The following is a 14,941-nucleotide window of genomic DNA, read 5'->3' as shown; positions in this document are numbered from 1 at the left end:
CATTACATCAGGGTCTCCAAAAAAATTTTACTGGACACTAGTCTAAATTTTAGTTAATTAATTAATTAATATTTATATATATACACACATTTTGTGGTAAATATTATTTACCAATATTTTATTTCACTAACTGATGTTTTGTTTTGCTTTTTTTTAAACAGACATTCAAAAAAACTGCTGAATCAGCAGCAGCATTTTTTTTAACAGAATGCTGCGTAGAAAGTAGTCAGGTACAAATAAGTTTTATTATATTATCTTTATAAAGATTTTTTTTAAATTTAAACAAAATTCTTGATATTAGCGAAATTTTCTTTTGTACTGATAAAGGATTTGTGGATCCTTGACTGTTGCAATTTGTAATATTTGTTATATTTTTTAAAAATGATATTTAAATGTAAAAATAAGTTTGTCGATGTGAAACTGTTTTGACAAAAACGACAGAAATTGATGTTTTTAGCAAGTTAATTAAGAACTCTACTGTCAAAGAAATTAAGAAAATTCGATAAAAATATAATAATAAACCATTTTTTTAAATTAAAAGAACTCTACTGACAAGCAAATTGAGAGAAATTGATACAAAGACTTTACTGACGAGCAAATTAAGAAATAAATGAGGAAAAGGACTCTACTGACGCGCAAATTAAATATCAATCCTGAAAACAGAAAAGTGACTCTACTGACGAGCAAACTCGATTTTTATCTAGAATATTTCAAAAAAGGACTCTACTGATGAGCAAACTCGATTTTTATCTAAAATATTTCAAAAATATTTCAAAAAAGGACTCTATTGACGAGCAAACTCGATTTTTATCTAAAATATTTCAAAAATATTGCGAAAATATTTCAAAAAGAGACTCTACTGATGAGCAAACTCGATTTTTATCTAAAGTATTTCAAAAATATTTCGAAAATATTTCAAAAAGGGACTCTACTGACGAGCAAACTTTAATTTTAATCTAAATTTGGAAATATATTACGATGTTAATTTTAATCCGACAACTTTTTATGAAAATCGTTTTCTGCTCGTCGAGACCTTTCAAACGTTACCCCACATGCCATTAAACATATCCTTAAATTTTTTGAAGTAAAACTTCTTTAGACTCGTTTACTAGAAATTCGTTAAACGCGAGAAAAGAGAGCGAAAACGACCAGAAAAGATCACGTTTGACTCTTTTTGGTGTCAAATGATTCAAAACGACTTGAAACGGGCAAAACGAACTCTATATTCCCTTTAAATTTTAAAAATTGGTCCAGCCGTTTTTCGAGAAAACGACCATGAAAAATCAGATTTTGCTCATTTTGGTGTCAAATGATTCAGAACAACTGAAAACTTCAAAAAGACAATAGACAAAAATGATTCTGCATATGTCCTATTATTAAGTTTCATCGAACGCTCTTTATAATTTTAAAATCGGCCCAGCCGTTTTCGCAAAAACGACCATAAAAGATCAAATTTGAGAACTTTTTGGTTTCAAATGCGTCAGAACAACTTGAAGAGTTGAAAAAAAAGAGCAAAACGGATTCTGTGATTCCTATTATTAAGTTTCATCAAACGCTCTTTAAATTTTCAAAATCGGTCCAGCCGTTTTCTAGAAGACGACCATCAAATAACAAGTGTGACTCCTTTTGGTAGCAAATGATTCAGAACGACTTGAAAAGGAAATGGACAAATCGGATAGTGTATGTCTTTTTACTCATTTAAATTTTTAAAATCGGTCTAGACGTTTTCGAGAAAACGACCATGAAAAATCAAGTTTGGCTCTTTTTAGTAACAAATAATTCAGAACGACTGAAAAAATGGGCAAAATGGGATTATGTGTATGTCCTAAGAACGCATATTGAATGTCATCAAACGCTCTTTAAATTTTTAAAATCGGTCCAGCCGTTTTCGAGAAAACGACCATAAAAGATCAAGTTTGCATACTTTTGGTGTCAAATGATTCAGAATGACTTGAAAAAGAAATTGGCAATTCGGATTCTGTATATGTCCTTTTACTCTTATTGAGTTTCATCAAACGCCTGTTAAATTTTTAAAATCGGTTCAGACGTTTTCAAGAAAACGACCATAAAAAATTAGATGTGAGTCTTTTGGTATCAAATCTGAATTTCTGTTGTTTTCTATCTTTTCTCCAGTTTCACCCGACAAACTTTCACCCAAAGAAATTCACAACTAAAGAATTTTGTCCTACATCCCTTTATGGATAAATTCATCATTTATCATCTTTTACTCACTTTTTCCCTCAATGTCCTCCCAACCTCTGAGCCAATTGTTGGGCTTCCTGCTGAGCTTTGTGTTCTCGAGCAATGTGCCTTCGAACAGTATTATTCCTGGTGAAGGTCCTGGTGCAGAAGGGACAATGTACACGGATGCCCTGATGCCTTTGACGGACGTGGGCCCTTAGATTTGTTTCATAACCGTAGAGACGTTCACAGTAGGGACATTTCAGTTTTTTACCTAGAGGAGAAAAATGGTTGAGCACGTGGTAACTAGAGTTGTCCGAGATTGATTTTAATGGTATATCTATCCGAATAATTTAAAACATTCAAAAATTAGGCCACTTCGTAAAAGAGGGCCCACCGACATCATCAATAATTATAGGCATACTATAATTAACCCGACGAACTCCGTTTCGCCACCAGATGGTTTCGTGAGAAAGATGAAGAAATTTTTTGTTTGTTTTATATTTGAAAAGGAAAAATTTGATCAGGAAGGAAAACCCGACTTATTTTTATATATATAGAAGAAGAAGATAATCTATTTGAAATTATTTAAAACAATTGTTGATTATTTTTATTACTCGAATTTTTAATTACGGTGCATAAAGTTCCAGCAATTTGCATTAGGGCACGATGCCATGCACGACTAATTTTCTTAGCTATAAACCTTGCGCAGCCCGAGACCTTTCCAACGAATGCAAAATTGTCGAAATCGGTTCGTGCGTTCTGGAGTTATTTCGTCAGGAAGAAAAACCCGACTTATTATTATATATATAGAAGATAATTAATAATAATTTCTTTATTAAACACTTTTGACAAAATTTTTGAAAAAATATTACATAGTCGACTATGCAATTTTTTAACAGTTAATAATATATTATTTAATTAGTTGGTATTGACATTTTACCTTGAAGCAAGTTACATGAACTTCCCGATATGTGCAAATAATCGACTTAATCAATAAAAAAAACTAGTGGGGCGCATAGCATCGTGCCTTAAGGCAAATTGCTTGAACTTCCCGTACCGTAACGAAATATTCGAGAAATTTTAAACGTTTTCAAATATATTATTACAAATACTGTAACTTTCATTATTTTTGCTTTCAATCTTGTTACATCTGAGCCAATCTCATCTAATCTAATGTAAATCATAAATCAATTTATCTCCAGAACATTAACAACAATCATCATTTTATTTCGAATTCAATTTCAAAAAAAAAATAGTTGCCTAATTTGCACAAAATTGAAAAAGTGCTCCCGTATGGTCACAGTCTAAACGCATTTGCAAATAATTCTGTGCGACATTTTTACTTATACTGCGCTTAGCTTGGCGGCATTTTCACATTTTTCACAATTATTTTCATATTATATTCTTTTTTGATACTGCTCTTAATTATTATTTTCCAGATATGGGACTCAAATAAAAATTACATAACGGATATTTAAAGAATTTTTTTTTACCATAACTTAAATTAAATAAACTATTTCAATAATATAACTTTTTTTCTGCAAGTTATTGTATTAGATAATACTAATGTTAAGCTTAAAATTGTTTTATAGTTGTATTTTACTGTAATTAATTCAATTAAGATAATTTATTGAAGTAAAACTTCTTTAGGCGCGACTAGGGTGTAATTCCGTATAAATGCAAGGGAAGTGCGTTACGGCAGATAAGATAAGAGTCGAGTGCCAATGATTCGTCATTCGCTCTCGATGATATCATTTCTATACCGGTCGATTGTGATTAGTCGTCGTGTATGTGAATAGAGATCTGTCGTTGTATGCGTACCGGCATCAACGTTGTATGCCTACCGATATCTACAAGAAAATCGGCATAGATAAATAAACATTTTAAAATTACATTGTAGTACAAATCTTGATTGAATGAAAAATGCCTGAATAAGAATATTTTACACTGTCCCCCGTAATTAATTATAATAAAAATAATAAAACAAATGCAGCGTTTGCGCCATTTCTATATTATTCATAGTTTCTATAAATCTTTGAAGTTATTGAAATGGAAAATATTCTTTAGGCAAAACAGATATTACAGCTGTTCAAAGAATGAGATTATATCGCCAGCAAAAAAGTAAAAAAAATATCATCAGTCAATGTATGTTAATTTTAATTACATGAAGTTCTTCAAACACAATTCAATCACGAAGTTGCGAAAACAATGTTTGTGTAGGCGTTATTTAACATAATCCACTGTCTTATTACCAACGAATATTATAGAACTTATTAATCAGCAATTACTTTAAACCGATCATGTCATATTTCAAGTATGACCTTGATTACATCATTGTTTTCAAATATCATAAATATTTTTAATGCTATCATAAATATATAATTTATAATTTATCATTATATAAATGTGTATAATGGTTATTGACACTAATAAATGTGTGCATCAGGAGTGTTACCGTATTACTAATAAACATTATTCAAAATTGTTATATGATGGATTCATTTTTACTTCGATGCCATCTTGTACAGTAGCAAATAAGTTTAACGTCAATCGCGTGTGAACCTTACGCGCACTCTTTTTTTCTGTAATTACTAAATTTAATCCTATATCAGTAATATAAATACATAATATAAATAAATAAATAATATTATTATAGTCTATTATAAAATGTTACCATCAGCTGTAGCAACAGAACCCGCCTTGTGTCCTGTCAATTTGCTTGCATTCCATACACCGGTCGCCAAAAGATCTGTAGTTGTCGAATTGCTGAGAAGTTTCGTAGATAAATTAGCCGGAGAGTGGTTGGTCGATGATGCTACCCGAGACGATTTCGACAAAGAATCAGATATAGAATTTGTCGGTGGGCTGTAGTCGTTTGTTATTTCCATTTTCACGCGCAAATCTAAAAAACACATAATATCATTAACACCAATCGCACACATAGTGCAGTAAACGGAGCGTTTTTAGTGTTAGAACGGTGAGTAAGTATCGATACTTTGACTTCGATAATGAGTACTTTTGGAATCGATACTTCAGGCCGATTCTTTTGGCGGTATCGATACTCTGCGCCGATTCTACTAAAAAAGTATCGGCTATATTTTTTGACCCCACCAAAAGTTCGACCGAAAGTTTCTTAATCATTTCTAAAGGTACAATTAACAATTGATCATATCTCCAATTTTTACAATAAGCTGTTTACTTTCGGTAAGGTCATTATAAAGGATGGTCATTATACCTAATCTATTGTAAAAAGAACATAATATGCAAATGCGTCCAGTGCATCTGTGCACATACAACTATTATATGTAATAAGATGATAGTAAAATAATTCCAAAGATTTCTTAACACAATTATTTCTTATGCCTGTTGTTAGTTTCGAATATCATTCATAATCAGTATTATAACTAACGCGATTGAATAAAAGCCTAGTTTACACATAGGTTGAATGCTTCGAAAGATACCATACCCCACAATATTATAAAATTTAATTTTCATATTGCGTAAATAATGATAATACAAGTAACTAGTTGGTATTGGTATTTAGCTTTGAGGCAAATTACATAAAATTCCCGACATGTGTAAATAATCGACTTAATCAATAAGAAATAGAATAATTTATGAGTGATTAAAAGTATTTCGAGTGGATATATTACACAAAATTGAAAATGAACGAACGAATACGTTAACTCGGAGTGGGTATTCTCTTAAAGCAAATTTTCACAAATTAATAATTTTTATAATTGAACCAGTTTCCGTAGGACTTTAATGGTTTAGTATGTTCATTAAGACGAAGTACTAATATCGTTATACCAAGTAAAACCTCTAATTGTAATTTTAACAAATGTCAAAAAATTACAATTTCTGAAACTTTGATAAAATTTTAAAATTATACTACTTGTCGTAAGGCCGTAATATTTCAGTAAGTTCTATAGGATCTTGATATATTTCGCCAAAAAAGTACCATAAAAATCAGATTAAATTTTTGTTCAAAAGTTAATTACAAGAAAACGGCTCGGTAGATTTTCACCTAAAACTAATCAGTATCATTCCCAACTAATATCTTTCGAACGGTTTTTGATTTTTTGAAATCGATTCGGTAGTTTGAGCTTAAATGTGGACGAAAAGTTTAACACTTTTTTTCAAATTACAAAGAAACGGTTTGGCAGATCGTCTCACATAACTGACAAACGATAATCCTCACCAAAATACATCAAATGGCTTTTAAATTTCTAAAATCGGTTCAGGCGTTTTTGAGAAAACGTCGATCAAAAGTCTAATTTTGATAAATGCCAAAAGAACGATACTAATTTTTGCAAACTTTGATGAATTTTAAAAGCTAAATGAGTTGTCGTAGGACCGTGATATTTTAGTATGATCTAGAGGACTATGGTATCTACCGTAAAATAATAATAATAAAAATCGTCGAATTTTTTTTTTAACTTTATTGCAAGAAAACGGCCCGGCCGATCTCTACCAAAAACTAACTAGATCGATTCCCAACCAATATCTTTCGAACGATTTTTAAATTTTCAAAATCGATTCAGAACTGCGGCCTAAAACGTGAACGAAAAACTTTTCACTTCTCTGCTATTTACAAAGAAACGGCCTGGCCGATCGTCACACAAAACTGAGAAACGCCAGTCCGCATCGAAATACATCGAATGGCTTTTAAATTTTTGAAATCGGTCTAACCGTTTTTGAGAAAACGTCGATTTACGGCAAAAAATCTGTTCACACTTACGCACACACACACACACACACATACTTTTTCCAAATTTGGTCTCATTCGATTCAGAATGACTTGAAACGTCGAGAAAACATAAAATTAGCGAATCGGATTTTTTGATGAAAACATAAACTTCTCCTTCGGGAAGTTAAAAAATCATACTGATCTGTTCAACACAACTGGGGATATTAAGATTAATGCAGAGGAAGACCATCAAAATTGAGCAAATTATCCAAATTTCAATCGTAAATACTTTCTTTAAAAAAGTTTTTAAAGCAAAATCCTGAAATACGTGTTAAATGATTTTATGAATAGTATCTGTAAACAAATTTTTAGACAATTCTAAAATGTCATATATTTTTTTGCCCAAAATCCGTACGATTTGTAAAAGATTTATATTGTATGTATTGTTATACCCTTTTTTCCTCTCCGTTTACTGCACTAACAAGTCTGTTACCTTTACCCTAATTACTAAGAATTCTTAATTCTTACCTTCAGCATATCCTTGATCGTCCTCATCAGCCATCATCCTGTCGTCGCCTTCGTCCTCGATGTTGTGATCGCCAACGCCGCCGCCTCCTGCAGGCGAAACGCCCTCGCCGCGGCCCTGCTGCTCCCTTTTGACCCTGTCGTCGACCAGTCCGTCCCTGATGAACCTGTGCGAGGGCTCTCCTGAGGGCCCGTGGTTGGCGTCGTCTATTGAGTGGTGACCGGTGATGATGTCGTCGTTGTGGGTGTTGGGGGATGTTAAGTGATCAGACCTGGGAGGAGAAAATTATGTATAGAAACTAGGCGAAAGTGGTATTTAGCCTTGAGGCAAGTTGTATGAACTTCTCGCAATGTGTAGTAATTGACTGGATCAACCAAAATTGAGATTTAGATACTTATTGTTAGATAAAATTAGTAAACTTTCTATTTCAAAAATAAAGTTATCGCTATCAATTAAATCTAAAGATTGCGATTTCCAATATAGTTTTCTCAAACACATTTAACTTATCTGTAATTAACTTTCCGTAAGGCAAATTATAGTAATCGCAAAAAATCGAAAATGAAAATATTTATATGTCTTTACGTTTTAGAGGTTTCTGAATATTATGGCATACTTTAGAAAAAATTGATGTATGTGTGTGTGTGTGTATGTGTGTGTGTGTATGTGTGTGTGTGTATGTGTGTGTGTGTGTGTGTGTGTGTGAGGATACAAATTTTCGTCGACGATTTCGGGAATCCGATCAACCGATTTAAATAATTCAAAAAACATTCGATTCGTATTAATAAGGAGACGTGCTGATTAGTTTTTGGCGGAGGCAGGTCTAGCCGTTCCGAAGATATGGGGCAAAAAGTGCCAAAAACAGTAACTCAGTTTTTAAGAGAACGGAGCGTCCGATTTGAATAATTCAAAAAACATTTTACTTGTATTGACAAGATGAAAAACTGAATAAATTTTTGGGAAGGCAGGTCTAGCGGTTTTGGAGTTTTAGTAAAAAAAGTAAAAAAAGCCATTTGGCGGTCAAAACTAATCATTAGACATGGACACATCAAATTATCAGGTATTTAATGGAGATTTTAATAATGTGTATCGATTTTGTTTACATTTCTATGGGTTCCGTAACATCGTATTTCGTTCGATATTTTGTCTCTATGCAGTACGATTCCTTTGAAAAAAAGTTCCAAATATTCAAAATATTTCAAAATAATGAAAACATGTTTTTTCAAAGTCTTTCTTATTCACAAAAGTCAATTTTCTTCAAAAATTGAAAATTTCTCAAAAAGCTAATTTTTACGAAGTTTAAAATAAATCTTAATTTTTTTAAGAAAATTAACTTTTTGGTACGAGAAATTCCAGCAACTTGGTTCCAATTTGGATTTTTAAAATCGATTCAGAGTTTTTGGCAAAAACGTGAACGAAAAATTTTACACTATTCGTGAACGAAAAATTTACACTTCTGCTAATTACAAAAAAACGACTCAGCCGATCATATCAAAAACTTGATTGACGCGAGTACATATTAAGTTCCATCAAATTTTTTTAAAAATTTAAAAATCGACTCAACCATTTTAGACAAAACGTCGATTAAAGGTCCAACTTTTTGTCTTAGGGCCGTAATACTTTAGTTTGTTTTATACACCAAGATATATATCGCCAAAAAAAGTTCCATAAAAATTGGCTTACATTTTTTTTCAACAGTTAATTACAAGAAAACGGCTCGGTAGATTTTCACCTGGAACTAAACAGTATCATTCCCAACTAATATCTTTCGAACAGTTTTTGATTTTTTAAAATCGATTCGGTAGTTTGAGCTTAAATGTGGACGAAAAGTTTAACACTTTTTTCCAAATTACAAAGAAACGGCTCGGCCGATAGTCTCACAAAACTGACATACACATACTTTTTCCAAATTTGGTCTCATTCAATTCAGAATGGCTTGAAACGTCGAGAAAACATAAAATTAGCAAATCAAATTTTTTTATGAAGACATAAACTTCTCCCCCGAGAAGTTAATATCACAAGCTGAATTTACATGGGTTGAGTTTACATAAATTTTCTTACCTTGGTGATTTGTTTTCCCTGAGAACCGAGCAACGCATCTCCTGTTGTGTAGGTGACCTGAGTTGAAGTTTTCTTGGACTATCGTATGGACTTCCTGTAAACAAAAAAGGACACATCAATAACCTCCCTTTATTCGATCATTTATCGCATCATCAATCTATTTCTCACCTAATCTCTGATCGTATCTAGTATTAAATCCTGCAGCCAAATGCATATATTGTGCATAATGAAAGTCTTCAGGGCTTGTTGATCCACCGCCGCCACTGCCGCCGTTGTTGTTCATGGCATTTTGGATGTTGTTATTGTTGATGGTGTTCAAACGATGTTTTAATCGGTGTTGTTGAGGCATTGATGTTGCTGAAGATGAGTTGTTGATTGAGGCCGAGGAGGAGTTGTTGTGGGAGGATTGCTGTTGCTGTTGGGATTGGGCTACTGCTATTTTTTCGTGTTCTATGCTTAGACCTTTGACCTGGGAAAAATATATTTTAGTTGAGAAATGATGAAAATGTTCGTACTTTTTTGTGGTTTTAAGCACTAGTCATAAACCGACTAGAAATTTCCTGATTCAACTCAAAAGCTAAGACAAAAAACATAGATGTATTAATTTAGTAATGTGATTTTTTTTTGAAAGGACTCTACTGACGAGCAAACTAATTTTCATCGATTTGTTAACTAAATCTAGTAAAATACTATTACTTTTTAATAGACAAAAGGACTCTACTGACGAGCAAACTGATCATCAATTTCCAAAAAAATTCTGAGAGTCCCTAGAAATTTCTGAGAGTTTCAAGAAATTACTGAAGGTCCTAAAAGTCTAAAGATATTCCTGAGAGTATCAAAAAAATTCTTGAGAGTCTCAAGACATTTCTGAGAGCCTCAAGAAATTCCTGAAAGTCCAAAAAAAAGAAGTTTCTGAGAGTCACAAGAAATTTCTGAGAGTCTCAAGAAATTTCTGAGAGCCTCAAGAAATTACTGAGAGTCTCAATAAATTTCTGAGAGTCTAAAAAAAGATTCTTAGAGTCCAAAAAAGGATTCTAAGAGTCTTAAGAAATTTCTGAAAGTCTCGAAAAATTCCTGAGAGTCTCAAGAAATTTTTGAGAGTCTCAAGATTTTCCTAATAACCCTAAGAAATTCCTGAGACATCCAAGATGTCCCCGAGAGTCCCAAACAGTTTCTGAAAGTTTAAAAAAATCCTGAGAGGCCCAAATAATTCCTGAAAAATCTAAAAATTTCCCGAATGTCCCAAAAAAAATTCCGAGACCCAAAAAAATTCTTGAGGCTCCCAAAAAATTCCTGAGCGTCCCAAAAATTTCCTGACGATTTCAAGAACTTTCTAAGAGTCCCAAAAAAATCCTGAGAGTCCCAAAAAATTCCTGAGAGGCCCACAAAATTCCTGAGAGGCCCAAAGAAATTTCTGAGAATCCAAATAAATTCCTGAGAAACTCAAAAAATTTCCAAGAGTCCCAGAAAATTCTTGAGAGACCGAGGAACTGCCTGAAAGTCCCAAGAAATTCTGAGAGTCCCAAAGAAAATCATGCGAGTCCCAAGAAATTCCTGAAAGTCGCAAGAAATTTGAGAGAGTTACAAGAAATTCCAGAGAGTCCCAAGAAATTCTTGAGGGCCCTAAAAATTCCTGAGAACCTCAAAAAATTTCTGAGGATCTCTAGAACTTCCTGAAAGCCCCAAAAAAATTCTCTGAGTTCCAGAAAATTCTTGAGAAACCGAAAAACTGTCTAAAAGTCCGAAAAAAATTCTGAGAGTACCAAAAGGAAAATTCATAAGAGACCCAAGAAATTTCTGAGAGTCTCTAGAATGTTCTGAGGGCTAACAAGAACTTCAAGAAATTCTTGAGAGCTCCAATAAATTCCTGGAGTATCCAAACAATTTCCCAGAAGTTCAAGAAATTTCTGACTGTCCCAAAAAATTCCTGACAGTTCCAAAAAAATCCTGAGAATCTCCAAAACTCCCGATAGCACCAAAAAATTCCTGAGAGATGTAAGTAATTTCTGAGAGAGCGAACAGTTATTGAGAGTTTCAAAAATTTCCTGAGAGTTTCAAGAAATTTTTGAAAGTCCAACGAATTCCTGAAAATCACGATTTTCTTCTGGAAAATAGCAGAAATTTCTGAAAGTCCTAAACATTTTTTGCAAATGTGGGAGTAGTAATGAATATTAAAGTATAAACTCCACTTGAATAAAAAAATATATATGAAAATATATGCTATGAAAATATTACTATATCAAAATGACCAGTCCAATTGTTTTCTCTATGACTAGCCTGCTTGATCACCACACAAATAACCATTTTTTTCTACAAAACACCAGGAATTTTTTGAGAACACCACTAGGAAAAACACTAGGAAATTCTGAAAAACGCCAGGAATTCGTGGAGAACATGAGGAATTCTTGGAAACCAACAAAAATTCCTAGAGTTAATTCTAGGAAAATAAATTTTTGTATCCACAAAAACAGATAAATTTGACAATTTCCCTCACCTGTAGACTTTCCGCCGCCTTCAAGAATCCACCAAGTTCACTCTGCGCCACATGCACCTCTCCTCTATACATGAATTCTAAAAGAGCCGCCATATGGCGCCCCCTTGTCGCCTCCAAAATAACGCAACACGAAGAATTTCCATTGGCGCCCCCGGGAGCACCCGCCTCGAACAACTCTGCAAAACGCTTGCTGCAGGCTGCCAGAATCAGACGATGGGCCCTAAAAGTCGTACCTGGGGAAAAAAATATAATAAAAATTATTGCGTTAATATAACTCTAAACTACTAGCTGACCCGGCAAACGTTGTTTTGCTAAGTAAGGTATATTCTAAACAATTTCTAGAGAATCAAAAATATTAATACTTTAAGTGTATAAGGATGTGCTGTTTGAATGCTATATACAATGGAGTATTATAAAAACAATAAACCCCATTAGTTTGTCTATATTTTGTCAACTGGAAGTTTTATACACTTTCTATAGAAAACATGGTATAATGCAATCCAAGTCTTTTTTGCTCTTTCGACTTATTGATTATGTTTCAAGTTTTTCAGATTCTTTTTGGATTCTGGATTTTGTGTTTAATTATAAATAATACTACTGAGCTTATACAAAATTTTCAAATTTCTGCGAGGAGAGATAGAAAATGAATTAAGTATTTCTTCTTTGACCTGCTTTTTGAAAAGTTTCATGTAACATTCGATGAATTAAAGTATATATGTAGATCAGGGCGAGCAAATATAAACTATATTGTGAAAACTATAACTATATCACAACAAATAACACATTTCAAACGAACAATTATCTGACTACGTTCAGTAAAATTGTCAGCTACTTCATCATTGTAGAAATGTGCTTTTTTGATGTCTTTCAAAAATTTGTTATCTAGACCTTTTTACCCTATAGATGGGGTAACTTGGAACGGTTAGGTGGCAAACATGTTTAATGTCTTATTTTAATTTTAAAGGTATTTTACAAAACAATTACATTTTTAACTAATGCTAAAAAACTACCAACGGAAAAAAATACTTTTATTCTGGATTTTCAAAGATGACCGTTTATCTCCCGATAGCAAAGTCAAAAGAATCAAAGTTATAGCTGGTTATACATCTTTTTTCCTGTACTTTCAAATATTGTTGTTAAACAATGCTTAACTTTACTGGTTTTTGACACATTGGTGTTGAATTTTTTTTAACCCCGGACTTTCATATATTACTATCTATTTTTCGATAAATTCTGGCAAATTATAACTGGGAAAATGTTATTTGATAAAGTGTCCATTTGATCGATACCAAATTCAGGTTCTCTAAATTAAAATAACATAAATAAAAAATAATATAACATAGAAAATGTTTTATAAATACCAATGAGTATATAATTATACAAATGAGATCTTTCAGAGCACCGTGTTTGAGAAAAATATGCCAAAAAGTGCATTTTCATATTAACATTTCAAAAAAGTTGATATTGTTGAGTTTGTAGTAACACTTGCGGCCCTATTACATGATTTTACTGAATTGCAAATTTATAGCTGTTTTTGTAAGAAACATGTATGATTTTATATTTTTATAATTTAGTACACATATTAAGAAATAACATACTAAAATTTTGTAACTCTAGTATAACGTTTTATATTTTTAAATATTTTTCAAAATACTCATCAAACCGTGGACTTGCAACTATTGGAAACTAGATATGCAAGAGTGCATTTGTTTACAAAATTGCACATTTATAGCTTTTTTTGTTAGAAACATATGTGATTTTATATTTTTATAATTGAGTACATATATTAGGTAATAACATACTAAAATTTTATAGCTCTAGTATAATATTGTATATTTTTAAAACATTTTTCAAAAGTACTTCTCATATTATATCCAGTTGTCGATTCGCAACTAATAAAAATAGCGTATGCAAGTGTACATTGCAATTTTTTAGTTTTTTCTGTTAGGAACATATTTGATTTTATGTTTTTATAATTCAGTACACATATTAAGAAATAACATACTATAATTTCATAACTGTATTGCAACGCTTTATATTTTTAAAATATATTTTAAGCCGTCAATTTGTTTATGTCAAAAAGTTTACTAACGTTTTTATATATAAACTAGTTGGTTTGGTATTTAGCCTCGAGGCAAGTTACATGAACTTCCCGAAATGTGTAAATAATCGACTTAATAAAAAAAAAAGTGTAAATAATATACTTCATTAATCCTACTTCAAAAAAAAAACGATAATAATTTTAGCAAACTTTGACGAATTTTTAAAATTAAACTACTTGTCGTTAGGCCGTAATATTACAGTAAGTTCTATAAGACCATGATGTATATCGCCAAAAAAAAATCCATGAAAATCGGCTTAAATTTTTTTTTCAACAGTTAATTACAAGAAAACGGCTCGGTAGATTTTCACCTAAAATTAATCAGTACCATTCCCAACTAATATCTTTCGAACAGTTTTTGATATTTTAAAATCGGTTCGGTAGGATGAGCTTAAATGTCGACGAAAATTTAACACTTTTTTTCAACAGTTAATTACAAGAAAACAGCTCGGTAGATTTTCACCTAAAATTAATCAGTACCATTCCCAACTAATATCTTTCGAACAGTTTTTGATTTTTTAAAATAGTTCGGTAGGATGAGCTTAAATGTGGACGAAAAGTTTTTTTCAATTACAAAGAAACGGCTTGGCAGATCGTTGCACAAAACTGACAAACGATAGTCGTCACCGAAATACATCAAATGGCTTTTAAATTTCTAAAATCGGTTCAGGCGTTTTTGAGAAAACGTCGATCAAAAGTCTAATTTTGACAAATGCCAAAAAGACCATACTGATTTTTGCAAACTTTGACGAATTTTTAAAGCTGAACCAGTTGTCGTAGGGCCGTAATATTTTAGTATGATCTAGAAGACTATGGTATCTATCGTCAAAAAAATAATCATAAAAATCGTCGAATTTTTTTTTTTTTAAACTTTATTACAAGAAAACG

At 32.0% G+C, this 14,941-nt stretch overlaps 1 protein-coding gene across 1 annotated transcript in view; it reads right to left on the bottom strand.

Annotated features, from left to right (window-relative positions):
* Positions 1-2,142: 2,142 nt before the first annotated feature.
* LOC113364271 (zinc finger protein chinmo) overlaps positions 2,143-14,941 on the bottom strand; it is a 41,084-nt gene continuing 28,285 nt past the window's right edge. Inside the window, exons 2-7 of the mRNA XM_026606758.1 lie at positions 11,953-12,185; positions 9,627-9,927; positions 9,459-9,552; positions 7,403-7,671; positions 4,859-5,086; positions 2,143-2,455 (exon numbers count right to left, since the gene is read on the bottom strand). Of these exons, the coding sequence (XP_026462543.1) occupies positions 2,241-2,455; positions 4,859-5,086; positions 7,403-7,671; positions 9,459-9,552; positions 9,627-9,927; positions 11,953-12,185 (1,340 nt within the window). The 3' untranslated portion in view covers positions 2,143-2,240. The remainder of the gene's footprint in view (positions 2,456-4,858; positions 5,087-7,402; positions 7,672-9,458; positions 9,553-9,626; positions 9,928-11,952; positions 12,186-14,941) is intronic.

The sequence above is a fragment of the Ctenocephalides felis genome, unplaced genomic scaffold (assembly GCF_003426905.1).
Source record: "Ctenocephalides felis isolate EL2017-DRISC unplaced genomic scaffold, ASM342690v1 CF-g0.4_SCAFFOLD_00845, whole genome shotgun sequence".
Classification (NCBI taxonomy): Eukaryota; Metazoa; Arthropoda; class Insecta; order Siphonaptera; family Pulicidae; genus Ctenocephalides; species Ctenocephalides felis.
This window is presented reverse-complemented; position numbering and strand designations above follow the sequence as displayed.